The sequence below is a fragment of the Girardinichthys multiradiatus genome, chromosome 17 (assembly GCF_021462225.1).
Source record: "Girardinichthys multiradiatus isolate DD_20200921_A chromosome 17, DD_fGirMul_XY1, whole genome shotgun sequence".
NCBI lineage: Eukaryota > Metazoa > Chordata > Actinopteri > Cyprinodontiformes > Goodeidae > Girardinichthys > Girardinichthys multiradiatus.
The window spans coordinates 21,459,539-21,487,225 of NC_061809.1; the positions used below are offsets into that span (position 1 = coordinate 21,459,539).

The 27,687-nt window shown below is 39.6% G+C and overlaps 3 protein-coding genes across 6 annotated transcripts; 1 reads left to right on the forward strand and 2 right to left on the reverse strand.

Moving 5' to 3' along the window:
* Positions 1-1,974: 1,974 nt before the first annotated feature.
* Positions 1,975-11,997, reverse strand: LOC124882812 (zinc finger protein 142-like). Of its 3 annotated transcripts, none has more exons than XM_047389390.1 (9): positions 11,652-11,997; positions 8,076-8,278; positions 7,897-7,998; positions 7,734-7,832; positions 7,544-7,654; positions 6,824-6,941; positions 6,071-6,755; positions 5,278-5,336; positions 1,975-3,622 (listed from the first exon to the last, which is right to left on the reverse strand). In XM_047389390.1, the coding sequence occupies exons 1-9, from the start codon at positions 11,668-11,670 to the stop codon at positions 2,142-2,144; spliced, it is 2,877 nt and encodes a 958-aa protein (XP_047245346.1). In that variant the 5' UTR covers positions 11,671-11,997; the 3' UTR covers positions 1,975-2,141. The 3 variants fall into 3 exon arrangements, with proteins under 3 accessions (XP_047245346.1, XP_047245345.1, XP_047245344.1); XM_047389389.1 differs by lacking the exon at positions 11,652-11,997 and adding an exon at positions 8,741-10,082 and having other exon boundaries at positions 7,734-7,829; XM_047389388.1 differs by lacking the exon at positions 11,652-11,997 and adding an exon at positions 8,741-10,082.
* washc3 (WASH complex subunit 3) lies at positions 11,153-23,083 on the forward strand. Of its 2 annotated transcripts, XM_047389392.1 has the most exons (8): positions 11,391-11,456; positions 12,018-12,116; positions 12,208-12,273; positions 12,354-12,491; positions 15,903-16,022; positions 16,100-16,164; positions 16,248-16,395; positions 21,039-23,083. In XM_047389392.1, exons 1-7 carry the CDS (start codon positions 11,406-11,408, stop codon positions 16,345-16,347), a joined length of 639 nt encoding a protein of 212 aa, XP_047245348.1. In that variant the 5' UTR covers positions 11,391-11,405; the 3' UTR covers positions 16,348-16,395; positions 21,039-23,083. The 2 variants fall into 2 exon arrangements, with proteins under 2 accessions (XP_047245349.1, XP_047245348.1); XM_047389393.1 differs by lacking the exon at positions 21,039-23,083 and having other exon boundaries at positions 11,153-11,456; positions 16,248-17,508.
* Positions 18,163-25,708, reverse strand: dram1 (DNA-damage regulated autophagy modulator 1). The gene is made up of 7 exons (XM_047389394.1): positions 25,366-25,708; positions 23,978-24,045; positions 23,606-23,748; positions 23,330-23,507; positions 23,126-23,184; positions 20,816-20,908; positions 18,163-20,739 (listed from the first exon to the last, which is right to left on the reverse strand). The coding sequence occupies exons 1-7, from the start codon at positions 25,494-25,496 to the stop codon at positions 20,701-20,703; spliced, it is 711 nt and encodes a 236-aa protein (XP_047245350.1). The 5' UTR covers positions 25,497-25,708; the 3' UTR covers positions 18,163-20,700.
* Between the last annotated feature and the right edge of the window lie 1,979 nt (positions 25,709-27,687).

The following is a 27,687-nucleotide window of genomic DNA, read 5'->3' on the forward strand; positions in this document are numbered from 1 at the left end:
ATACCCAGTATAACAGGAAATATGGTTAAATAGGTAAGTCCAGATACCCTCCAAACATCTGGTAATCTAATAATAGAAAGCCAATTTCAGACCAGTGACCCTTCTCTACTATTATGGTGTGTTTATTGTACTCTGTCGGCTCACTGGGCGACACAGTAACACACTGGTTCCCCATTTAACGGCTGGGCCGGTTTTATGGCGGTGATTCCTGATCACCTGGCTTTCCCCTAATCAGCCATCCACCCAGTAGGAGCTCATTAAAGCCTCTGTTAATTAAACTCATTCAGACACTCCCTTTTATAAGTTGGACCATAACACTGACATGATGACGGGGGAATATGTTGGTAAATCAGAAAGGTGTGGAGGATAAGTTCCTTTAGTCTGCATAAATGATCATTTTATTTATTAAAACGCTACATAAGATTTAGTAGCTACCTTTGTGTTTTCTGTGATCTAGAGCTATAGCTATAAAATTTGAAGGTCTGAAGAGAACGTCATGCCCTTATAAGTTGTTATGAATCTATGCACTACAATCAGCAAAGTAAATAATTAATTTACTTGTTCTAGATGTGAAGAAGGAAAGACATCACCTGACAGGAAAGAAGAGATGTCAAAGCCAGTGGACTTTGTTTTTTTCTTCGAAATAGTTTTATTACTAGTTAGAATTGTCAGCATTGTTTTGCACAATGTAATTCTAGCCAATATATATATATATACATATATATCACAGCGTCCTAACTTCATCAGAATTGGGGTTGTAGGATAAAAACAAAGAATCAACGACAAGAATATGTTAATGTGTCCTGACTATGGTGAATAATTTGTTTATGCATGTTTACATTTTAGAGAATTTAAAATCTCCCTGTGTTGTTTTGAACCTAACTCCCACATATTGGAGATATTTGCTTTGAGAGGGGCCCATCTGCAGGGACTACAGAGGCGCCATATAGCCAGTATATATATCGAAAGTCCAAACCGGAAGTTTTTTGGTGAGCTTGGCAACCCTCATTTAGTGTTTTTTCATTGTTGTATGTACAGTTATGTGTTGGTCCGTTCTGTTTCATGCTTTCCCTTGTTTTTGATTTGAGACTGAACTCAGTAAAGACCTTTACAAAAAAAGAAAATGAAGTCGTTATTATTGCCACTATGATGGTGTTATTTTGTTCAAGTTTGAAGTTTTAGCGTAATATTGTGTTTTAGAAGAATGCTTGACCGGCTCCTTACCCTCGCTTCCCCCCACTGTGTGATGTTCGAAGGGTTTCTTGCATATTCAGCCTGTCTCAAGTTGTGACCCGGCCCAGGACTTTCCATATCTTCATTCTCAGCCAGTCCTTGGTGGATTTATTGGTCTATTTTGGGGTCATGTTGCAAGGTCCAGTTCTGCTTCCAATTTTTTGACAGATGGTTTCACATTTTCCCCAAGCACCTTCTGATACATAGTACAATTCATACTGGATTTTATGTTGGTGTGCTGTGTTTTTTTTTTTAAAGAGATTTCTTTCAGCATCTCCTGGTCTACTTACAGGGTGAACTTGGTTGGCAAGTCGGACCTGGGCACGTTGGCAATTGGCAGCTCTTTTGATCTCCTCATGGTGTTCAGTCTCAAAGGTCAGTGGCGCACCAGACTAAATGTTTGAGTTTTTGTTTTTTAATTACATTTAAGACTTTTTGTGTATTTTTAAAGCGGATATTAAGTGTCCATGTTTGAATGTTATACAAACAGCACATTTACACTGTTATACAAGCTTTACACTGACTACTTTACGCTGTATCAAAGTGCCGTATCTTCAGCGTTGTCACATGAAAAGATACAATGAAATATTTACAAACATGTGACGGGTGTACTCACTTTTGTGAGATACTGCATGTTGTTTGCTTATCTGCTGCTAAAGATGATGAAGGCCTTTTTGCTCCCTTACAAACACCTCACATGTGTACTAAAATGTCCAAAATATAAAGCAAACACATGGTATGTAGAGCGAAAGCTATTTATTAACTCATCTATGATTTTAATCTACAGAACATTCATAAAGCACAAAAATATGTAGCGTCAGACTGATTTCTATTTAATAACTTTTTCCACATAATTTACCCACAGGTCGTTGCATTAAATGAAGTTATTTTACACATACTTAGTTTAATCAATAGGATTTTCTAAATGTATTCTTATGGAGGTCAGCAGCTTCTACATGTGTCTCCATATGTTTCTTTAGTTTGGCCTTTGATGTAAATGTTTTCCTGCACTGCTCGCAGGTCGGCTGCTCCCTCCTCAGCCCTGAGTGGCTCCGTTTGTGGCGCGCCAGCTCCGATGAGCTCTTAAACTTGAGCTCGCAGGTGTCGCAGGGGTACGGCCTTTCTCCAGTGTGAATCCTGCGGTGCAGCTGAGCCTCGCTGAGCGTGAGGAAGGATTTCTCGCAGTGTCCGCAGGCGAACGGCCTCTCTCCGGTGTGGATGAGGTTGTGTCTAGTCAGAGCATATGGTTTAGAGAAGCCCTTTCCACAGTGGGTGCATGGGTACGGGCGGGCACCGCTGTGGGAGATGATGTGCTCCTGCTGGGTTTTCTTGCTCTTGAATCGTTTTTCACAATGAGGGCAGGAGTAGGGTCTGTCATCCAAGTGCGACCTGTGATGTTTGGAGAGCTCTCCCTGCGATAAAAAACCTTTTCCACACTGTGAACAGAGAAACGGTTTCTCCCCTGTGTGCATCCGTTCATGTCGGGCCAGAACAGACATCAGAGTGAACCTCTTAGAGCAGTGGGAGCACTGGAAAGGTCGCTCTCCTGTGTGAACCCGGAGGTGTTTGACAAGCATAAAGTGGACTGAGAACCGTTTGTTGCACTGGTTACACTGGTGAGGTCGCTCCCCAGTATGCGTAGATAAATGTCTCTTTACATCAGACCTGCGGGTGTACGTTTTCTCACAGTGCGGGCATTTGAACTGACGCTTCACTTGATGCACCAGCCTATGCTGGGAGCGGGCAAGCAGCGTGTCGAAGCCGTCGCCGCACTGCTGGCAGATGTAGCGTCTGGTGGTGACATGACACTTCCTGTGCTCTAGCAGCTCAGCGTTTGTTGGAAAGCTTCTGCTGCAGATGGAGCAGATCTGAGGCAGCTGCCCCTCCTCTGAGTGGGACTTCTTATGATGCAAGGTCAGCCCCCTCAGGTTAGCGAACGAGCCGCCGCAGAGCCCACAGGAGAAGGAAATCGGCACGCCGTGATGTTTGCTCTCGTGCTTCGCCAAATCCCAGGAGTGCTGGAAAGTTCGGTCACACCGCGAGCAGTGAAACGGTCTCTCCCCGGTGTGTGTGATCTGGTGCCTTCTCACATCGGACGTCCGAGTAAAAACCTTCCCGCACGTTTCACACGTCAGAGATCTTTGTCTGCTGTGAGCCTGGGGAACGTCATCTTTGGTCTCAGGAAGTATTTGTTCCACGTTTCCTTTTGGGAAAAGCTTGATGGACGTAAATATTTCATCGGAGCTGGAAGGAGACGGCGTAAATTTCTCCCCTGTGAAACTCCTGTATACCTCAGTGCGAACGCTCTGCATGTGGAAATGAGGCGGACTGCCTTCATCCGAGATTTGGAAAGGACACCGTGAGCAGGTGAATATGATCGTCATCTCATCTAAATACAGACAAAAACACATGAGCCAAACCTGTGTAATTCAACAGAACAATGTAACATATAATTATTGCCACTGCTAGTTAAATTAAACGAAGTATATTTAAATAATTTGGAAAAAAAAGAAAATTTTATTTGAGTACCTTTATTCAATAGAGGAAATCCTCCTTTAATAAAAATTATTAGTTTTTATCAAATGACCGGCACCACACTTTAGCAAACTTTAGCACGCCTAACAATTATAAATAAAATAACTGCAATAATTGCATTTTTAATTTATACTTTACTGTCTACGGTGGTCATCTACAATCATCTATTAAGTAATCCTTAACCCTGTTTCTCTGGGGTATAGAAACGACACAACACAGAGGACCATTTAAGCAACTCTTCAAAATGGGAAAGACAGGTCAATTACAGTCAGGAACCGGCAACCAGAAAAACAGCTACTCGCCTAAACTTCCCCATATCTGCATTCTGGAACTGGGACAATCCAGGCTTATCTCGTATAAGATCTCCAAGCTCACCGTTAGAAAACTGTGAGTGGCATCTCGAGTCTCCATGACAACCATCAGATGCCATCTAAATGCCCGCAGGTTTGTTTCAGAGGCGTACCAGGAAAAAGCTTTCTCGTCCTACCACCTCAAACATAAATGTGTGAAGTCTGTAAAGAATAACTGGAACTCTAACTCGAACAGGGCAATTTTTCAAAGTAATCTAGCACTTAGCTTTTCTGCAGCAAACAGATCATTTTTCCATGAAACAAAGAATAATTCTGTTGAAAATCACATTGTGTCCACTGTTAAGTATGGTGGAGGACCTGTGATGTTGTGGGCCCTTCCAAAGGCTCAGGTACTGGTAAAGTGTATAGTGGGATGGGTGATATGGACTTAAAAAGGATGCTAAAAAAGGATTTATAACTTCTTTTTAGCTTTTTTTGGTAACTGTATGGTTGTGACTGCATGTCACTGCAGTCAAAGTCCCACAAACACAAACACTGCTCTTACTAAACACATCCACTTTGAAATGGGCTTTTTCAGGAAACCAGTTGAATGCGCACAGTAAACTGCATTAAATCCTATTATCAAATTTATTCATGCTCTCATCAAACCCTCGGTGGAGAAAATTGCAAAAATCATTCTGACGATTGAATCCATTTATCGTTGACATGATAAGTCCAAATTCTAAACATGACAAGACATTTTTCATGACAACAACAAACGGTTCGATAAATGCCCATCCCTACTGTAGAGCAAAAATGGACTCTTTAAAATAGTGGGACATTTAAGATAGAAATCTGAATATGGAACTTCAGTAGGTCTTTGGTCAAATAAAGACAAATGTTTCAACAGACACATAATCAACGTTCCACTATGACCATCCCTGTCCACAGACCTAAATGTTAGAGAAAACCTATCGACTGAGTTGAAGGGATTTCTCTATACACGCCAACCTTTTGAAATGTTACAGGATTAGAATAAAAGCCATCCTATTGGCAAAAACAAAGTGTTACAATATATTCCCTAATTTGAAGTTGTTTTGACCCAACAAATATATTGAAACTATTTTGCTGTTGCAAATGTAATACAACATCAAGCTCATTAAACGTCTCCTCCAAGGGTGCCAACAACTGAGGCGGTCTCTTCCTCAAGTCATGTTACCTTTGTCTGTTCCTTTAACTGCAACCACAGACGGGGCGAGCGTCACATCTGCTGCGTTCCTGCAAAATAAAAACCACAGATAAAGATCTTTTATACGCTTTTCATCTCTTGAAAAACAGGTTGTAGATTAATCAGGACATTTACTACTTTAGAAAATGTGTGCTTTTCGTTAGCAGTACAGTAAATATGATTGATCAGTTTAGCTGATTATATAAGCCAAAGGTAATACAAACATAAAGCAGATATATGTCTGCCAACACTATTATGACCTTTATTTGTGACTTTTAGCGATGCCTAAAGGTCAATCTTGTTATTTTAGCAGTGAACTGAAGTACTGTCAGTAGTAGCCTCATTACTACAATACAGACAAAAGAGTACTACTGCAATGTTGTTAAATACTTCCTGACAAAAGTTGTTTAAAAATGGATAATACATTAATTGTCTGATGGATTTAATTTACAACATCGATCAAGCGACCAGCAGAACAGTTTTTTGGTTTAATTGTTCTGCTTAAAACATGCTGGCATGAAGGAGTTTGTATGTGTTATAGTCTAAATCCGAAGGTCAGATCAGCCTGAAAACTGGGAAAAACAGAAAAACTTCGGGATCAAAAGTCATTTAAATTTAAATCTCTGAACGTTGGGATTTCTTTGGTCGACTCAGCGACAAAGCTTATACATGCTATAATATCCTTAAACTCCACTGTCTAGTGAATGTTTGTGAGGTAGAGCTACAATATTGGACTTCATAAAATAAAACTGACAAAATAATTCGAGCAGTAATGTTTCTGTACACTTTTAGCATGTCATTCTTTTCTCCTGCTGTCCTCTTCGCTTCACTCATCTTCCCCACTAAACATGTGGTTGTGCGAACGCCAGGCTCCTGCGATGCAGACGCTTCCCTGAAGGCATTTGTAATTTCTTCATGAAAGACATGCTGGAGGTTGTCCTTCAGGTCTGTACAAGAATCTGTATGAGTCTCTACAGCTTCTGGCTGGAAATCACGCAGCACCTCTGCATCGTCTGCTGTTCTCTCGGTCTGGGTTCTTGTTTCATGACCGTCATTTGGTGCATTTTCCGGACCAGTCTCATTTCCCATGCTCTCCTTCCTCAATGCAAATGCTTTGGTCAAAGTTTCCAAAGCTTTGGCGACACCTGCAGCTTCACCTGTTTCCTCCACCTTGAAGCGGAGGGCCTCCTCCACACCACCGCCGGTCTCTGCACTCAAAGCAACTATTTCTTCTTCATAACACTCCGTCTGAACCTGAATCTCGGACGATTCCGCATCCAGATCAGACGCTCTGACTTCAGTGTAATAGGCTACAACACTGCATTGGCCAGCCTCAGCCAGAGTGAGACGGGTCAGTGTGTTTGTGTAGTTGTGAACAGATTGCTGTCCAGCTGACACGTTGGTCTTTTGCGAGGGAGGAACTGACAGAGCAGACATGATACAGCTACCAATGGTAGAACATGGCCCACCTGTGAAGGAGAAAAACTGTTTTATCGAGAGCAACTTTCAAGTGACGAGCCGTTTCATCTTAACTTACACGTCATCTTCAGTAATCCTAAGCTTTTGTAGAGCTTGAACACAGAGCTTAGCTCCTCTGATGACGACTGGACACATTCTTCCAAAACAGAAGGAGCAGAGATGAACCAGGCGGTCGTCTGCAGCAACAGAGCATATTTATTACCTTCTATTAACCTTCTTATTCTCATAAAATAAACCTCAAAAACACCCAGATAAGTTGAATAAACGTGCTGCCTTGCAAAGCTATTCACACCCTTTGAACCCGTTCATGTTTTCTTACCTTACAGCCACAGACGTCTGTGTATTTTCTGGGGGATTTCATGTGATCGACCAACACAAAATAAAGGGTTTTAAAAAAATCTTTAAAAATTTTATTTGAAAGGTGTAGTATGCATTGGTATTTAGCCAGCTTTACTATGATACCTCTAAATAAAACACAGCACCACCCAACTTCCTTCAGAAGTATCCTACTCAGTAGAGGGAGCTCATCAAGACCAAGGAACACAGCTCATACTCAGACAACAACACTAAATGCATTATCCCAGAAGGGTTTAATACACATGCAAGCCAGAAATACAGAAAAAAATGATTGAAAACCATATATTATTTTCCTTTACCTTCCCAATTATACACTACTTTGTAATGGTCTGTCACGGGAGAAACATTAAGGTTTGTGGTTGTAATGTGACAAAATGGGAAAAAGTTGAACAAGCATGAAAACCTTTGCAAGGCACTGTACCTGCTTGAGGTCTGGTACTGGAAGTAGCTTTTCCAGCTTTGAAAGCAGCTCCCACAATAACACTTGTACTGCTGCATCGTACTGTTGACCATATTCAACAGGGAACACCTCCTGTAACAGACAATCAATCCTCTTTTAAACTATTTCCTTAAATCAAAGCAGATAAATGATGAATTTAAATAATTCTCACCTGAAAAAAATAGGCCCTCTCTGCTGGATCTTTGAGCAAGCTCTGAACGAGCGCAATAAAAGTCGACTCAGTTGTTTTCACCTCTGCATCCGTGCACTGCTGCAGAGGCCGTATCATTAAGAAAAGTATAAATTAAATGATTAATATTTTTCACTGTACTTACATATGTGTACGCAGAACTAACTGGCAGCCTCTCCAAGTAACTCTGGATTCCTTGAGTATCGACTTCTCCTCGAGCAGAGCCTTTGCATAGCTCCAAAATCAACTGAGAATACCAACAAATAGGGTTATCACCAGTATGAGAAAATAACACATTTGCTTGTGAGACAACCTGCTGCTGACCCGAGCTCTTAGGCCGAGGAGGAGCTGCGCTCTCTGTCGTTGGTTGATCAGGCCGGGCACTGCCTCTGTCACCATGCACACAAACTCCTGCAGCTTCCAGTAGTTCTTCACATCCTTCTGCTTCACCACATGACACATGGCAGCAGACAGAAGCTGCAAAGGGGGCACCAGGAGGCGAAGGGATGGCAAACACAAGCTTGGGTCTAAAACAGAAAGGTGTAGTGTGAAGAAACGGTCTCTAGAGGGCAGCAATAGGTCTCTAGTTTCACTTGCAACTATTTTATTTAATTTTTCGGTTTTTTACTTTACATTAATTATATATGATAAAAGTAGCATTATGCTCAAACAAGACTAGTACACAATACTTAATTCCTATATAATCCGTTCAAAACATGTTAATTTATGAGTTGCATTGATTTGAACTGGTATAATTGCAGAACGGACCTCCTTTAACTGCGCAGACTAATAAAGTAATAGCTCCAGTTTGATTAATAGTTTAATATTTAATAATCTAAAAATATATTAAGATAACTTCCACTGTGCAACAGGGTGCTTGTTTAAAAATATCACCATTCCATTAAATAGACAGGCCCCATGTATCAGATTAGTAGCTGAAATATAGTCAACGTTAAATTTAATCAAAAGCACTTCATTCATATACATACCTATTATTTTTTGTTTTGATTTGAGAGCCTCCATTAGCGCATTCCTCCTAAAGCTCAAGTAAATTATTTATAAAATTATTGTGTTTCAGTTGGTTGCTAATGCGTTGTTACAACGCAAGAATCCCTTCCTTAACTCTCCTCTCGAGTTTCCGCTTTTCAAAATAAAAGTCTCATTCACACGAAGCCATTTTTTCCACCTAGGTACCTACAAAGCCTACATGATCTATACAGTTTAAGAAATGAGTCAATTTAACGAGTCGTGACAGGTTATACTAATAGTATATACTGGCTAGTTTACACTACACGTTTCTATCTAAATGGAATATTTTAAAGGCATTTGGTATATTTATTTGTCTAAAGGGTCAGCCATTGAAGTCGTGTCTAACAGTTAGGACAGTCTTTTTCGATCAAAGTTACTTTATGTTTTACTGAATAAAACGGTTACAGCTATCAAGCATACACATTTAGTTTATATATGGTGCACAACCTTTTGCAGATGTATGTGATATTCCTGGATAATATTTGTTTGCAGAAAAGAATAACCAATTAAAAATTCAAAAGTGATTTATTTACAGGCTTAGCATTGTGCCTTTTTAAATAAACCAACCACCAGTGACAAAAGTTAGTCAACCAGTCAGCCAAAAGAACAAAGATTCAATCCGTTCATTAGCAATTCTTCCTGTCAGACATCCAACTGATCATTTAATTAGCCTACCTGACAGCCAGCAACCAATCAGCCAATTGACTAACTGATAAATAACCTTATGAACCAACTGAACTAACTAGTTACATAACAAATTAATTGATAGAACGGCTGAATTACAAAAACAAAACAATCAATCAAACAATCTGTTAAACAACTAACTGATCAACAAAACAATAGCCTCCCAATCAATCAAAAAAAACCAGACGCCAAACAATTCAATCAATGAAGCAATGAATCAATCAATCGGTAGATCAAGCAACCGAGCAAAGGACCAACCAGCTGAAAACAACCATACCAAAATAAAATCTAAAAATACCTAAGACATAACCAATTAACCAATCAACCAACCAGTAAACCAACTGAACTACGCAAGAAGCTAAACCAAATGCTTAAGTAACTAACCAGTGAGTCAACCAACCATTTAATCTGTTGAGCAACCAGATAAACAACCAAGAAACCCACAGAAATTTACCCAGACACTTTGCAACTACCTAATAAACGATCTAAGTAATAATTCATGTTTTTTTCCAAATCAGGTGGAGGAAAGAATATCAAATAATCAACCAAAATGGACAAAGAAGGTTTCTAGTTTTTTTCAGAATAAAGTGCAGACTTATAAAAAGTCATATTTGACCAAGTTTAAAACTGTTTGTCTTACTCTTAAACATAAAAATATGTTATTTTCAGTATATACATTTAGTTTTACGAGCGGAGCAGGAGTTTGGTCCGCATTGCCGGCACTAAGTCGGACCTGTTCCCGGTGCATGTTGGACTCCGGCAGGGCTGCCCTTTGTCACCGGTCCTGTTCATAACTTTTATGGACAGGATTTCTAGACGCAGCCAAGGGTCCGGAGGGGGTCTGGTTTGGGGACCAGAGGATTTCGTCTCTTCTTTTTGCAGATGACGTGGTCCTGCTGGCCCCCTCTAGCCAAGACCTACAGCATGCGCTGTGGCGGTTCACAGCCGAGTGTGAAGCGGCTGGGATGAGGATCAGCTCCTCCAAGTCCGAGGCCATGGTACTCGACCGGAAAAGGGTGACTTGTCCTCTCCAGGTTGGAGGGGAGTTCCTACCTCAAGTGGAGGAGTTTAAGTATCTCGGGGTCTTGTTCACGAGTGAGGGAAGAATGGAGCGGGAGATCGACAGATGGATCGGTGCAGCTGCCACAGTAATGGGGGCGCTGTGCCGGTCCATCGTGGTGAAGAGAGAGCTGAGCCGAAAAGCAAAGCTCTCAATTTACCGGTCGGTCTACATTCCTACCCTCACCTATGGACATGAACTTTGGGTCATGACCGAAAGAACGAGATCACGGATACAAGCGGCTGAAATGAGCTTCCTCCGTAGGGTGGCCGGGCACTCCCTTAGAGATAGGGTGAGGAGCTCGGCCATCCTGGAGGGGCTCGGAGTAGAGCCGCTGCTCCTCCCCATTGAGAGGAGCCAGTTGAGGTGGCTCGGGCATCTATACCGGATGCCTCCTGGACGCCTTCCTTGGGAGGTGTTCCAGGCACATCCCACCGGGAGGAGGCCCAGGGGACGGCCCAGGACACGCTGGAGGGATTATGTCTCTCGGCTGGCCTGGGAACGCCTCGGGCTCCCCCTGGAGGAGCTGGAGGAGGTGTCTGGAGAGAGGGACGTCTGGGCGTCTCTGCTGAGTCTGCTGCCCCCGCGACCCGGTCCCGGATAAGCGGAAGACGACGAACGAACGAAATTTAGTTTTATTTTTTTCAGTTAAGATTTATCTAAAAATGTAATTTAATTTAATTTAATTTAATTTAATTTAATTATTATTTCTCAACCGGATGAGATAAAATTCCAAAAATTGCCACTTCAAAATAAAACAACTCCTGGTGACGTCACGACGCAGAGGTCACGCATCTTGGAGTCACATGAGCGGTTCGCAGCTTTCACTCTTGCTCTTCTTTAGCATTTTATTTTCAATTCAGCGTTAAACAAAAGCCGGCATGGACGAGGACGGTTTGCCAATCGTTGGGTCTGGAGTTGATCTCACTAAGGTTCATGTTTTAAACTAGCTGCTTTTCATGATAATTGCTAAGGACGTAGGAGCATACCGAAACAGTCCATGTCTTCAGTGATGTTTAGGATATTCTCAGTTGCCGCAGTGACATTTTGGGCCTTCTGTAACTTACTTTGCATGCTGACAGTCCTTCACCTTAAATCTTTAAATGATATTCAAGCTGTAAACTCACCGCCATGTTTGATTAACATCGGTGCCTCGTTTTAATACGTCGCACATTGTAATATGTGTCTTCCAAAAGTAGAGCAGTTAATCTTTTTCGCACTTTGTGTGTTTTCTTGGGATTTAATTTGATAGGCCAACACAAAGCAATACGTAATGTGGAAGGAAAAAGATGCATTCATTGAATTATTTTTTTAAAAGTGCATCAAATGCACTTTTTTGTCAGAGGTCACATTGTGGTGGAATCATCATGCTATGAGCATCCTTTCTCCATGTCTACTTGCCTCATCAATTTTAATTGACTCTTAAACACAGGTTGTTGTAATCAGGTTTTTATGTAAACGTGAGTTGAGTTTGTAATCTCTGCTTCCTTTAGGTCCCTGCCATACAACAAAGGAGAGTTGTCGCCCACCTCAATCAGTTTGTTGTGCACACAGTACGGTTCCTTAACCGATTCTCTGCCGTGTGTGAAGAGGTCTGTGTGTTTCCTTTCTCTCTCTACATCGGCATGGATCTGCTGTCTGAATAAAGTCACTAATTACCTTGTTTTAACACCCCATCTACAGAAGCTTTCAAACATTTCCCTTCGCATACAGCAGATTGAAACCACCCTGTGTATTTTGGAGGCCAAAGTAAGCTTTAGCATGAACTACAATTAGTTCCAATGCACTTTTGCCATTTTACCAATGGAGTTATGATCTTTTCTGAGCAGTTGTCATCCATTCCTGGACTGGAGGATGTCACAGTGGATGGACTCAACCAGCATCAAAGTCTGCAGACTAATGGACCCATTACAACCGGTCAGAACCAATCAGATGGTGTAACAGCAGGGGGAGCTCCTCCTTCACAGGTAGGAATACAGACCCAATTGCAATTAAAAATATTGACTTATTAGAGTAGAGTTACATATTACAATTGTTCGAAACTAACATATTCAGAAGTACCAGACCTAATATGTCCTGTTGGAATAAGCCAAGAGGGATCTGCACTCTAACTAATTTATTCAAATGTTTTAAGTCAACACTAGAATATTATAAACTGTGTAAAAGTAGGTTTTCTGTCTTTTAAGTCTAAGGTCATGTGTATCAGGAAGTTATGAAAATAATTAGGACCACATTATGTCTTAAAGTTAGATAAACACAACACTATACACACGTGGACAAAATTGTTGGCATCCCTCCGTTAATGAAAGAAAAACCCATAATGGTCACAGAAATAACTTGAATCTGACGATGGTCATAATGAATACAAATTCTATGAAAATGAACCAATCAAAGTCAGACATTGCTTTTCAAACATGCTTCAACAGAATGATTTAAAAAAATAAACTCATAAAACAGGCCTGGACAAAAATGATGATATCCCTGAAAATAATGTGACCAAAGGGACATGTTGAATCAAGGTGTGTTTGGTGACATGGTGACATTACCACACTCAACATGGACCAGATGAAGCGAAGGAAAGAGTTGTCTCAGGAGATTAGAAAGACAATTATAGACAAGCATGTTAAAGGTAAAGGTTATAAGACCATCTCCAAGACGCTTCATGTTCCTGTGACTACAGTTGCACATATTATTCAGAAATTTAAGATCCATGGGACTGTAGCCAACCTCCCTGGACGTGGCCGCAGGAGGAAAACCGATGACAAAACAAAGAGACGGACAATACGAACGGTAACAAAAGAGCCCAGAAAAACTTCTAAAGAGATTAAAGGTGAACTTCAAGCTCAAGGAACATGAGTGTCAGATCGCACCATCTGACGTTATTTGAGGCAAAGTGGACTTAATGGGAGACGACCAAGGAGAACACCACTGTTGAAAACAAATCATAAAAAAGCCAGACTGGAATTTGCCAAACTACATGTTGACAAGCCACAAAACTTCTGGGAGAATGTCCTATGGACAGATGAGACACAAACTGAACCTTTTGGCAAGGCACATCAGCTCTATGTTCGCAGAAGGAAAAATGAAGCATATGAAGAAAAGAACAGTGTCCTTACTGTGAAACATGGAGGAGGCTCTGTTATGTTCTGGGGCTGCTTTGCTGCATCTGGCGCAGGGTGTCTTGAATCTTTGCAGGTATTATGAAATCTCAAGACTATCAAGGATTCTAGAGAGAAATGTGCTGCCGAGTGTCAGAAAGCTTGGTCTCAGTCGCAGGTCATGGGTCTTGCAACAGGATAATGACCCAAAACACACAGCTAAAAACACCCAAGAATGGCTAAGAGGAAAACATTGGACTATTCTGAAGTGGCCTTCGATGAGCCCTGATCTAAATCCTATTGAGCATCTTTGGAAGGAGCTGAAACATGCCGTCTGGAAAAGGCACCCTTCAAACCTGAGACAACTGGAGCAGTTTGCTCATGAGGAGTGGGCCAAGATACCTGCTGAGAGGTGCAGAAATCTCATTGACAGTTATAGGAATCGTTTGATTGCAGTGATTGCCTCAAAATGTTGTGCAACAAAATATTAAGTTAAGGGTACCATCATTTTTGTCGAGGCCTGTTTCATGAGTTTATTTTTTTAAATAATTCTGTTGAAGCATGTTTGAAAAGCAATGTCTGACTTTGATTTGTTCATTTTCATAGAATTTGTATTCATTATGACCATCGTCAGATTCAAGTTATTTCTGTGACCATTGTGGGTGTTTCTTTCATTAACCGAGGGATACCAACAACTTTGTCCACGTGTGTAACATCATTTGTAGTTCCAAGTAGAACATGGGTGTCCAAAGTCTGTCCTCGAGGGCCGGTGGCCTGCATGTTTTCAATGTTTCCCTGCTTCAACACACCTGATTCAGATGACTGCTGTTCAGGAAAAGCCTCGTAATCAGCCATCAATGGAAATCAGGTGTGCTGAAGCAGGGAAACATCTAAAATATGCAGGACACCATCTCTCAAGGGCTGACCTTGGACACCCCTGAAGTGGAACTTTATATCCAGCCATTGTAGACATAAATGTCATCATATTGAGGGGCTTTAAATGGTTGATTCTAGTCCACCCAGGTTCTAAATTATAAATATAGACTCAGATATATACATACTCACGCTAATATTTGGTTAAATGTCTTACCAAGTTCTATCTTGAACACACCCTATCTTATCTAAAAGCTTCTGGCATGATTCTGGCTGGAAGACGACTCGTTTGCGTTTAATTTGGTTCGTTTCCTGGCACAGACCTGGCTTTTAAGCGTAGCCAAAACCTGTCGGTAAGGTTAACCTCAGGGCTTTAGGAACACATGCTAGAAACTGAATATCAGCCTGCTTCGTCCATTCTTATGAGGGTTTAATATCTGCCTGGGATCATTGACCTGTTTGGAACATCCAATTGTGTTTAAGTTGCTGTTGATTTTAGGTGAAGAATTTCAACATTGTCTTCTACCTTTTATTATTTCACTCGCTTTATGTAATACACCTGTACTGGAAACAAAACAGCTCCACAGCATAATGCTGCCACCACCATGCTTGACAGTTGGTACAATGTTCTTATAGTTTGAATTGACTCCTTTGAATTTACTTCTTGACATTGTTGCCAGGTAGTCCAACCTTTGCCTCTGATGGTAAATGGCCTGTACTTGTATAGCGCTTTATCAAGTCCGAGGAACCCATAGCGCTTTACACTACAATCAGACATCCACACATTCACACACTGACAGAGGTAAGCTACATTGTAGCCACAGCTGCCCCGGGGAAGACTGACAGAAGTGAAGCTGCCATACAATCAGCACCACCGGGCCCTCTGACCACCATCAGCAGGAACGGCAGGTAAAGTGTCTTGGCCAAGGGGGTTTGAACCGACAACCTACCAGATACAGGACACACCCCTTACCGCTGTCGCTACCGTCGGCCCTGATCATAACGTTTCTTGTCTTCATTATGGACTGCGGTACTGGTTTTCCAGCATTTTCAATCTTGGTGGTTCCTCGGCTGTTCATGACCCAAACTGTCCCTCTCAGATGAAAGAAAGTTTGTTAGAATGATCAGAAAAAAAATCAGAACACTCCAGTATTTCTAGTTCAGTTGTCACAGTCCTCAGTGAGTTATATTTTTAAACAGATGAGAGTACATTCAGAAAAACAGAACATGGCTTGGTTGGAGTCGTCCAGATAAAGACTCATGGTGATGCAGGGCTCTTGTATTTGAATGAAGTTACCTCTTTAACCTTCCAGTTGTGCTGTGTAGCATATGCTTTTGTTCGGGATATATGGTTTTGTTCTGCCTAACAATAAGATTAAGAGGTATTTGCATATTTTTGTGTTGCAGCCTGATCAGAGTTTACCAGAAACTGCACCAGCACTCGAAAAAGCAGAAGCGGTCCTGGAGAATATCATGACGGTGGTTAAGGACCCACGTTATGCACGTTATCTGAAAATGGTTCAAGTGGTAAGCCATTTAGTTATATAAAAAAACCATTGATATGAGAAATGTGCTTCTTATAGCATAATCCCGTGTTTTCCTAGGGAGTACCAGTAATGGCCATCCGTAATAAAATGATTATGGAAGGTTTGGATCCGAACCTGCTTGAGTGAGTTTTTTTCCTCTTAAATTTCTCATTGACCATTTTCTGTTGAAGTAAAACAGAATTTAATCATTTTCTGCCAACAACAGCACACCTGATGCCCCTGTGCCTGATGGAGCAGCAAGTAGCACAGAGAAGGAAGATGTTCCTGCCACCAGCTCTGACAGCGAGTCCTCTTTTAGTGACTGATCTCAGCCTCACTCGCTCTCCTTTGTTCCATCAAGCTCCGTTTTCAAGGTCATTCATTGCAACATGCGCTTCCTACTGTCTGCTTGGTGTTGCAGAGTATGATGCTTCATTGGGCCTGTAGAGGGCGCCAGTGAGAAGGTGCACATGAACGTGCTTGAATGACTGTAGTTTCCCTGGAAATGGCCTGCCAGACCTCAGCTGTTTGTCAGCAAGGAAGCAAAAATAATGCTTTTTTTTTTTTTCCATTTTTGATAATTGGTTTTACCCATAAAGGAATACTGAATCTTTCTAATGTGTGTGTATAATATAGTAGCTGGAGTCCTGTTTTCACATAGCAAGCTTTTATTGCTGTCACGATCAAGTTAATATTAGAGAGATGTTTATGTACGAAAGAATCAAAGTCTCATCGGTGGTAGATCAACTTTGACCTTTCTGTTCCATCTCTGTCTCGTTTATACATGATGTAGATGCAGGTGAAGGTGCATCAGGCCCAGCTTGAAACGTTTTGGCTGCTATGTAATGCTATAAAACATTCAAATCAGTCTCTACGTCAACACCACATTCAATGCTATGCTGTGTGCATTATGCTTTGACACACCTAAATACCGGACGCTTTAGATCCTCGGGGTTATTTGGTGCCTTAGCTCATAAGGTTCGTTCAGGTTGGGATCTGCTGGGATCAGGACCCAGGCCGTCGTTTGTTTCTCCCCAACTAGCTGTAGATATTTGCTGTGTCACAAAGATGATTGGAAGGTTTACCAGCTAAACGTTGCACTCCGAGAGGATCAAGAGGTACAGCTAGTATTTAGGAGTAATTTGACTCTTTGATCTAGTTAACATTAATCAGAAAATACAAGTCCTTCATGTTTTTATTTTATCATCAAATCAGTTTTAAAATGAAATAAAAAGATTTAAAACGTTTCCATCATTCCATGACATTATGAAACTAGAGATATTGGAAAGAAATCACATTGCGTTGTACAGGTTTGACTGTTTGATACTAAGCAGTTGGGGTTTGGTTGTCATAAAACCACAATAATGGTTGTATATTATAATTTATTAATAAATGAAACATAAATCCTTGATGTTGCTGTCAGTCTTGGTCCATAAGACAAAATGCTTTTTTTTTTCTAGTTATGGAGAATAAATTTGTTTCCTGAGTGTTTTTGTGGTTCTGCAATAACATAATTGAAATCCTTTGAAAATGTTTTCTTCTAATTAGGACTACAGCACCATCCAAACATGCTGGCACTTGATATAAATAAATTAATCTTTTGTTGCAGGGGCAAAACCTCCCACTGAAAAATCTGCTGCTGGTCTCTAACGGCAAACAGAGATTTTTTTTTCTTTTACTCCTTACCGTTTTTAATTATTGCTCTAACTGCGGATGTGGACAAGTCATTTTCTGCCAATCTCTTAGTATGTATCATCATCTTTACCATTTTGAAGAGTAAGAGGAATACTTCTTTTTGTCACGTTTCAGTTAAAAAGTTAAAGAATGCATTTAAATGTATTAAAATTTGGATTTCTTAGAAATTCTGCCTCAGATTGCAACAAAAGAATGTATTTTAAGTCTTTTTAGACCTTTTTACCAGGGGGACAAATAGGACTGTACTGTATAGCAAACCTGCTGTCATGTCAGCAGGAGATGCACTAATACTACATAAGCAGTCAGAAATGAAACACATTAAATATAAAGAGATGCAATCAGGGCCATTATTGTTTTGAAGTTGTAGCAGATATACCTAGAAAACAGCAAGAATGTAAATTTTGGATCTTTTTACTTTGTTTTGGTCTCTAATAAAGGCAAATGTATTGATACAAAAAGTGCACTTTATTCAGATATTTAAAATCATGTTTATGGTACATTAAGTCAAAGTGAAAAGTAAAACAGTTTGCTCAATAAAATTACATTTTCTCTTCTGAAAACATTTGTAGTGAGTTTTGAGTTTTGACCACCATACATCTGGAATACTGTAAGGGAAGAGATATATTCAGTCGTGGCTTGAATAGTAAAAATAAACAATAACATGTAGATTAGACATCCCTCACCTATTATTGTTGCAGAATAACAAATACAGGCGACTATTCCATACAGTACGTTTTTATTACTTGTCTTTACATGTCAAAATGAGGTTTCAGGTTATTTTTAGGTGGACGTTAAGGCCTCCATCTTGGTGCCTTTAGTCAGAGAAAATGAATTTATGAAACTTCAAGGACCTAAAGGAGAAACACAATAAATAAGGCTTCCCTGAAGTTTTTCCCCCGTTTTTACACCAGTGGAAGAGCTGCAGAACTGACATCTTAAAGAAAGATATTTAAATGCAAAGCTAATATTCTAAAAAAGTGGATTCTATGAATCTGATTTGTTATTGCGGTCATAAATATGATCAGCCCCATCGTCACATCTGCAGGATGCATACTGGCTAGCTTCCACCAGGAGGCGGAGGGCTGAAACAGGACAGAATAATATATTTATTCAACTGAATTTTGATATTTTTTTTATATTAAAACTTTCTTCCAGATGTCTATTAAGTGATTCATAGTTACATACATTTTAAGATGCTAAAACCAAAAATACATAAAACTAATAATACAAATGTTAACGAAATGTCTGCAATTATGTCTGTATAGCTCTAAAATAACAAATTAGAAAACATACAAATTTACTTTACTCAAACTTGACTAAAAATCTGAATTTGAGAAAAATTATTCCAATCAGTTCTGTACTATAAAAAAATTCTCTGTTGTTCAGAAAACTCCCACCAGTTGCAAAGCTGATAACCGGAGCTGCACACAAACTAATGCAGACACAAGAGAAATCTGTAGCTGCACTGTGGATCTCATACATTAGGACATAATTAAAGCACCTAAATCATGATACGAAAAGATTTGCTTTTCTAGTTTGTATAAAACATACCACAAAAACCAGATATCTTAATACTCTGTTAAAAGGTACATGACCATTTATCCTCTGATATTAAATCAGACTAAACTTTTACTGTTTAGGTCAACTATGATTACCTAAATTCTTTATATTTGCTAAATGCTATTGTTTGTCCAACCCAAATCATTGACTTTGTCGTACTGAAAACATTTGTAACTAATTTGGAGGTATGTTTAGGATCAATGTTCATTTAGGAGACCTATTTCCACCCAAGCTTTAACGTCCTGGCTGATATGCTTTAATGTTGCTTTAATGTTTCCAGGCAGTATCCTTTTCTTCATGATACCATAACATTTGTGGAGTGCACTAGTACCTCCTGCAGCAAAATCACTCCACAACATGATGCTGCCACCCCCTTACTTTACAGTTGGGATGGCGTTTGCTGGCTTGCATGCTTCTGCCTTTTTCCTCCCAATGAATCAAAGGTTATTTGTGTTTTTACACAGTGTATGCACATGTCTCGTTACTCTATACATCAGTAATCTTTGGGACCGCTCCAAAGTAGGCATGAAAACCTTAAAATAAATTATTCTCTTGGTGCAGTAGTGTAATCTCACACTGACAAATCCAACCCTTAAGTTTGAGGACATTTAGAAAGTGCCAAGAAACTATTGCTTTAACAAAAAAGGGCCACAATTATTTTCCTCCCTAACAATTCTTATAAATACATCTGGCGAAAGCATTTCTATGCTTTACATTTTACGTTGATAACATTCTCTACAAACATAAGTAATTCATGACTTCCTGTTTCCTTGGGGTGTGAATTTGATGAGACACATAAGCTCCTTTCTCTTGCTTTTCAAAACGGGAAAGACAACAAAACATGCCGTTTAAGTAAGACAGGAAAAAGATACAAGAAAATACTAGCCTAAACTTGCCAGTAATACTGAACAAGGTTAAAACAAAAAAAAAAAAAACATTGACGAGGATGGTAAGCCAACATTTCGGCGTGCGATTGTGCTACTGCAACAAAAGTTAAACTTATTTCTAGGCTTTTTGCACATCTTTAACACCGTTGTCTAATAATCGTGGATGAAGCTACAATAGCACCAGATATATTAACATCTTGACACACAGTGAGATTCGTTTTCCCTCATGCACTGCAGTCATGTGTCAGCTGGGTGATAAACTTCTCTTATTAGTGGTCACAGTTCACACAGGATGTGTCACGATAGTGTGTCAAAGTGCAAAGTGATGCTTGAACAATGGTTAAAATAAGGTGATACACATATAAAATGATTGTATAAAAATTTTAAATACAGGTTATGTATCTATTATGATCATATATAGGAAAAGAATCTTTGAAAAAATTCAAGTAGCAAAAATACATGGTTGTATAAAAAAACCCTCTTGTGCAATAAAAGGCAAAATTACACAAAATACTCAAATTCGTCCAAGTTACTCATCTAGTCCTGATATTCTGTCCTCACTTGCAACTTAAAAATCTGCAGGAAACAAAAATAAAAAGCTTTTAGAGAACAATAATGGTGAAAACATCCCTCTGAATGATGGGATACTCACTTTGAAATCCTCAATGTATGTGAGGAAGAAGCAGATGAAGCTGAAGGCAACAATCCACTCGCAGACGGCACTGACTACATGGAAGCGATAGTCCTGCATGAGAGAAAATAGATACAGCTGTAAATAAGCCACAAATACACAGAAATGTCTGAATATGGTGAACTAATGAGGTATTGATCCAACATTTTTCATATTAACACTATTTGTTTCTCTTTTGGAGCAGATCTCCGCCCGACAGAACAGAAACCACAGAAATGATTGGGACTCTTAAGCATTCGCTACAGTGATGCTACGCAAGGTATCCACTCCATTTTCTGGGTGCACTATCCTCACAAGTAACACCTCGCAGTAAAAGGGACTAATCAAGCTTTCCAACAGAATAAAATACTATTCCAGTTGGTATTATTAAATGTTTCTGAACTTCCTCTTGAGTCAAACACATTTGTCAAGTTTAACAATTGTGAGCAATTTACACGCTTTTCGTGGCCAGTCAAGGCTGTTCGCACTTCACAGTCAAAACATCCTGCCATGAACAGAGAGGTCACAAAGCTGACAGAAAGAATCCTTTAGGTTATAAATTCAACACATCCAGTTTTATTCTTTAACATTAATCATTTACCAGTTTTTTAACAGGTCATTGTCCTATTTCTCTACTCGACTCAGTTTTAATGGCCGTTTTCTAGTCAGTCAGTCATTTTCTACCGCTTCTTCCATAGTGGGTCGCGGGGAAGCTGGTGCCTATCTCCAGCAGTCTATGGGCGGGAGGCAGGGTACACCCTGGACAGGGCGCAGCTTTCTAGTGATTAGGCATTTCAAGATGCTTTGCAAGACAAACAATCAAGCAATGCACAAAATACACAAATTAAACCCAAGTCTTGCTGATGTTGTGAGATGATGATTCAGTATTTCCACATTAGGTTCTTTCCTCATCATCCTTTTATTGTCAAGTGCAGAAGTCCCCCCTGTAGCAAAGTAGACACATCATGATGTCTCCACTTCCATACATCACTGTTCAAATGGTCCTATAAGCTTCACCTTTCATGGTCTTTTGGACTTTGATTTCCTATTTTGTGATTATTTATGGTTCTTTCAATATTTGTGTTTAAGATTTCATTCATTCTTTAGTTTAAAGATTCCTGGTGCGTAGTTGTTTTGGGTTCTTTACAATTTAACATATTTAGATTCTAATTTGTCGTGTATTATTTAGCTTTTCTCTGAGTTTTTTTTATGTAGGCTGCAACACAATCCCTTGATTAGACGCTATTGATCCTAGTCTCAGCAATCAACCTCCTGAGCATTTAAGTCTCTCTGTGTGAGTCACTCCTCGCAGATCTGTTGTCTAGCCTGCCGTCCTGCTATGCTTTTGTATTGGGATGGATACGTATATATCACATGGAAAGACGTCATCTCGGGGACAGTAAACTGTCTCCTTCCTACATGACTTGATGGCAGGACATTCCTTTGGTGTTAATACTTGGATATAATTGTTTAACCAGAAGAACATGACACATGCAGGTATCTGTAAATTGCGCCCAACGATAAACTAGGCTTGTGGAGGTTTAGTTTTCTCCATGATATCTTAGCCGATTTCATTTTCACATGATGTCACAAAAGAAAGAAGCATCTTTGAGGTGTTGGCTTAAAAGTGAGAAAAAACTTTTCACATAAACAGTGGTAGTCTGTGAGAATCTGACCATTTTTGCTCTGGTTAAATATAGATTTTAAAAATATGAGCAGTCATTTTTTCCTAAAATAAATGTATGTTGCTTATTAGCACAAAGTCAGGGATAGTTAGCACTGGAGTTACACAATATATTAAATCGTAAAACATTGCAGTATCAATGTGTTCAATTTTGCAGTTGCAAAGAACTGCTTGGATGCAATATTTGGGATGCAATCCCATAATTTATTTAGACATTTGGATGGAAGTTCCCTGCCCTTGATACTTGAACTAGATTTTAGTTCCCAATATGCTAAATGTCACGGAGATTAGTGAAATCGACATGGTGATGAAAAAGACATAGAAGAAAGAGGAACATGTGTTAATCACAACTGAGAGCCTTGTCCCAGTATTCAACATCATGCATGTTTTTCTAATATGTTGCAGCCCCAGTTTGCCCCCATTTGGCATGAGAAATATAATTAATACCTCTTAACACCTGCAAAAAGTTTCTCACAGTCTCATTGGAATCACTGCTAACTTATGCTCGGGAGAGGTGTTACTTTCAATCTAGCAGCATTCCACTAAATGTCCGTGGTTGTGTAAGAAAATTAAGATTTCATAGGATAAAATCAAAATCCTCAGCCTACCTTGTCATATGTATGCCTGTGGAGGGTGGTTTGTGTGACGAAATATGCACAGATGACAGCTGAGTTATTGGTTAAGGGAAATTTTCTCTTTTAAATCCATAAAAAGCACAAAGCTGATAATGACAAACACAGGTCATGTAGAGTTAAAAATAAACTTTGACAAGGCAAATCAAGCAGGTTCCTTTAACGTTGACACAAGGATACTGGGAAAAAATGCAGCTGCAGCGATGGTTGCGATGACCAAACGGGCTCGACACACACAGATGGACGACCCATAAGGATATGCTTTGAATGACAGTACAGACTGCAGGATTATGTAAACAACTCCAGTGATGAAAAAAGTCAGTGCTCCAAAATCATGGACTGAGGTCACTACTGTTTCCTGAAAGTAAAAAGAATAAAAACCATACAATTTAATGTCACATTAGAAGATTTTGTGATATTAAAATGCATAAAACAGGACATGTGGAGGTAAAATACCTGGAAAGTAGCAACAATGCACATCCCGAAACAGGCAATTATACCAAGCAAGAGTGTGGCTTTATTGAGGCATGGTTTCACAAGGCTATTTTGCTCACTCAGCTTCTCCACATACTTGTATCTGGTATATATGGTGGCACATCCTGGGCAAACATCACAGTGAGTTTACCACAAAGTCATAAAAAACACACCCTACTTATAAAGCCCCATATATAAGGCTTGCTTTCCTTTTCTTGATGAAAAGGGGAAATGTGAAGCAAATTTTGGAAATAGTTTTGCAAGACTGCCAGTAAGTGAAACATCATTGGAAAGCTTGGTTCCTCCCTTGGGAGAGCCAAAACCTGCATTGTGAAATTTGAAAAGAAAAAATACCTGCGCATGCAGAAATGAAGGTCATCAGGCCAAAAATGCAGCTCTCGGGTGGATTTGCACCTGTATCACTGAGAAGACAGAGAAATTATTCACTGACAGTGTCTTACAAAAGCATTTCCAAAATTTGTTTCATCTAATAGACTGACACAAAATTCACACATAATTCACATAAAAATCCTAAAGGTGTAGCATGCATTTGTATTCAGTCTCCCTGAGTCACTCCCTAGAGCTGCAAGTCCTTTTTGGGTTATGCCAGTTTTGCACTCTTAGAAACTAACATTTTTGGACATTCTTTGCAAAACAACTCAGGTTCAGTCAAATTGAATGAAGACCGTCTGAGAACTCTTAATGGGATTTAGGTTAGGACTTTGACTAGACCATTCTATTACAGGAATATGGTTTAATCTAGAACATTCTGTGGTAGCTTTGCTTGCATGTTCGGGGTTATCGTTGTGCTGGAACTTGATCCCCCACCTCAGTCTCAAGTCTAAGGCAGCCTCTGACAGATCCATCCACCTCCCCATCAAATGACAAGCTGCCCTGTGTCTGCTGTAGAAAAGGACCCCCATAGCATCATGCTGCTTCCACCATGGAGATGTTGTGTCCTTGCACTTCATGACGCTGTATATTCGGTAATGCTTTAATAAAAAAACTCTGAGGCCTTCACAGTGTAGCTGCATTTATACTGAGATTAAATAACACAAAACCTTCTAAAGACAACTCTTGCACTATATTTTATTTAGGGGTACCTGTATAAATGTTTCTGAACATGCAGGCTATATTTTTCAGATTTTTGTTGGTACAAAAAATGGAAAACAATGTATTTTTCCTTGCACTTAGTATTTAAGGTGTGAAAAATCAGGAATATAACAATAACTTACCATCATGTCTGCATTTGTAAAGTGTTTGAAATCAAAAAATAAGCCTTCATTTTGTAATGCTGTTTACTACTATATCATGATTACATAAAGTTACATCTACCTATTACAGAAATAAGCAGAGAAAAAGATCTCCACCATCAAAATAATGATGATAATAATAAAAGAAAAAATAGATTTGTAAAGGGTTTATATAAAATTAAACATATTTTTAGCCCTGCTTTTGTTTAGAGCCGAGGAGTCTTGAGCTTTCAGTTTATTTCTAGTATCCTTGTTATCTCTACTGTGTTTTGAACTCCTGTTCTAACTCGGATTTAAAGTAAAAGTACCCTTTTATTGTTAGAAATATAAAAAAATAGCAGCTGTTAGAAATAACAGAAGTGTACGTGCAGCTGGAGTTCAGCCAGATAAAGATAACTCAGAGGAAAACGAAACTAAAGCGGCTGAAACAAATCAGAGTTGGAAAAGCTCTTTTGTTGTATTTTTTTAAAGGGGACGAAAGAAACGTACCTTATATAGGGGAAGATGATGTCCACATCGCCTCTGAAGAGCGCAATAAGGTAGGGGACAATGAAAGTACAGGAGGACCAGACGACCAGAAACACGGGCAGGAAGCACAGCCCTTGCATGAACCAGAACATCTCCAGCAGAGTTCTCAGCGCAACCTTCAGCAGGCTTCAGTCAGTTTGGATGCGAGCAGATATCATACAGCCATACAGGAAGAAATCCAAGTAATTAGAGCTGATCTGATATCACATGGTGGGCTGAGTTAACAAGAATGAACCTGCAGCCTGTGAGCCGTCGGTTACAGTAACCTCTTCCCCAAACATGACTCCATGCGGGCCCGCCTACACACACGAACCCTAACCGCTGACCCAGCCCCTTCTGACCTGTTTTATTTCCTTATATTTCAGTAGGAGCCTATGTGCAGACTGCATCTAAAACGTCACATTTCAATGCACAACCAACATATTTAACGTCATAATTTAAAATGGATTCCTATGAAAAGTTTTGTCTTAGTTGCATTGTCTTGCAGGAGTTTTCATATCCTTTGATTTTTTTTTTCTGATGTTGTCACGTCACATCCTCAAATTTTTGAGGGTTTCATCAAGGTTTTGTGTAATAGACCGACACAAAGCTTTGCATAAGTGTAGTGTAAGGAAAATGAAACATGCTTTTCTCACAAGTTCTCACAAATAAAATAAAATATCTCAAAAGTGTGGCATGCATTTGTCAGAAGAAGCTCCATTTAAAGTTTACTACAAGCCCCATAAGGGGATACAGCAAACATGTGGAAGAAATTGAGCTGGTCAGATAAGACGAGAGTTTTCAAACCCATTGTGAAACATGGAGGTGGCAGCATTATGATGTGGGGGGCTTTCTTCAACAGGGAAGCAGAAGCTGAGACAAACTTGAGACTAGACAAGAGGACAGGTACCCCACACATACAGCCCCAGCTTTATTTGTTTAGATCAAAGCACATTCATGTTTTGGAATGGTCCAGTCAAAGTCCTGACTCAAATTGAAAGGATAATCTGTGGCAAGACTTAAAAATGTATGTTCATCAAACCTCTCCATCCAATCTGACCGAGTTTTAGCTCATTTATGGAGAAGAATGGACAAAGCTGGACGAGACACACCCCAAATGACGGGTTAATGAAAGGTTAGCATTCACTCCAGTGGTTTGAATACAAAAGCTGGCAACACTTTTCAGGATTTTATTTGTAAAGAAAACAAAAGAAAGAAAATCATCCATTATTTTTGTTGTAGTCCACAATACTATACTACTTTCTGTTGGTCTATCACCTAACATTTTAATAAAGTACAGTGAAGTTTGTGGTCAGAATATGTAACAGTGTAAGGGTGTTAATACTTTTGTAAGGCAATGTACAACACAGTCTGGCTTCTTGAAAGCAAAGCGTGGACAGAGTACAGCATGCAGTTTAGGACTAAAGTACCCCAAATCACTACTCTGCCATCTGATTACTTCTTCTTCACATGACCAGTAAATATTTTAGTAACTGCTTAACGTAGGATAAAATATATTTGACAGTAAATTTACATTCTTGTGTTGCTAAATATAACTTAGGGCTTTAAAATGACTTTAAACTTGCCATTTTTTAGATTAAGTATCTAAGTAAACCCTGTTGTTATCTCCTTTTGAAACAAATACTTGCACAAGTATAGGTATGCACATGAGTCTGCAGTTAGATAGCTGACAGGAAATGCATCTGTCATATGAAATAAAAGGAAAGGATTACAAAACTTCACCGGGAAGGGAACTCCTCGTGATGTGTGGCTGTTCCCCAAAAACCAACAAGTGAGAAGGTTGTTCAAACAGAAACTAAGTAAGTCGTTAAAGTTTTAGAACAGAAAACTGAAAGTAGTATGCTTTGATGGTGGGAAATCCACAAGTAAAAGAAATGAAACATAAATGGGCGGAAAGCAGAAGTCTGGAATGAAAGAAATCCGTTGAGGAATTTCCATGGGCTGTCAAAGTGTGAAAGATTAAATTATGGTAATTTTCAATGATCAACAGTCAATCAGCATCTGGCAGGGAAATGATGCTGCAACGTTTCACGAAAGAATGCTTTTAAGATGAATCTGTAAGCACAGTTAATGATGATTTGAAGTAGCTGGTCTCTTTTATGTAATTTGATGATGCTTTATGAGCTTCAGTATTGATGGATGACCAGAAGAATTACAAAAGGAGCTTCAAGCAGTCTGTTATGTAGATGACTAAAATTACCGACACAGGGGGTAGTGAACAGGGTTTGCACCTGAAACATCTGCTGGATTCTCACATCATCGCATCTGCCAGTCCTCCCGTCC

Bases quoted from the DNA above. Each gene is read 5' to 3' on its own strand.
- LOC124882812 (XM_047389388.1), bottom strand. From the start codon at position 8,774: ATGGAGGCTCTCAAATCAAAACAAAAAATAATAG. The intron at 6,942-7,543 runs GTACAGTGCCTT...CTGTTGCTGCAG, and splicing joins CAGTACCAGACCTCAAGCAG to ACGACCGCCTGGTTCATCTC. The intron at 3,623-5,277 runs GTAACATGACTT...GTCTGTATTTAG, and splicing joins AGTTAAAGGAACAGACAAAG to ATGAGATGACGATCATATTC.
- washc3 (XM_047389393.1), top strand. From the start codon at position 11,406: ATGGACGAGGACGGTTTGCCAATCGTTGGGTCTGGAGTTGATCTCACT. The intron at 12,274-12,353 runs GTAAGCTTTAGC...TTTTCTGAGCAG, and splicing joins TGTGTATTTTGGAGGCCAAA to TTGTCATCCATTCCTGGACT. The intron at 16,165-16,247 runs GTGAGTTTTTTT...TGCCAACAACAG, and splicing joins TTGGATCCGAACCTGCTTGA to CACACCTGATGCCCCTGTGC.
- dram1 (XM_047389394.1), bottom strand. From the start codon at position 25,496: ATGTTCTGGTTCATGCAAGGGCTGTGCTTCCTGCCCGTGTTTCTGGTC. The intron at 24,046-25,365 runs GTACGTTTCTTT...CTGTCTTCTCAG, and splicing joins ATCATCTTCCCCTATATAAG to TGATACAGGTGCAAATCCAC. The intron at 23,185-23,329 runs GTATCCTTGTGT...CCAATAACTCAG, and splicing joins TGCAGCTGCATTTTTTCCCA to CTGTCATCTGTGCATATTTC.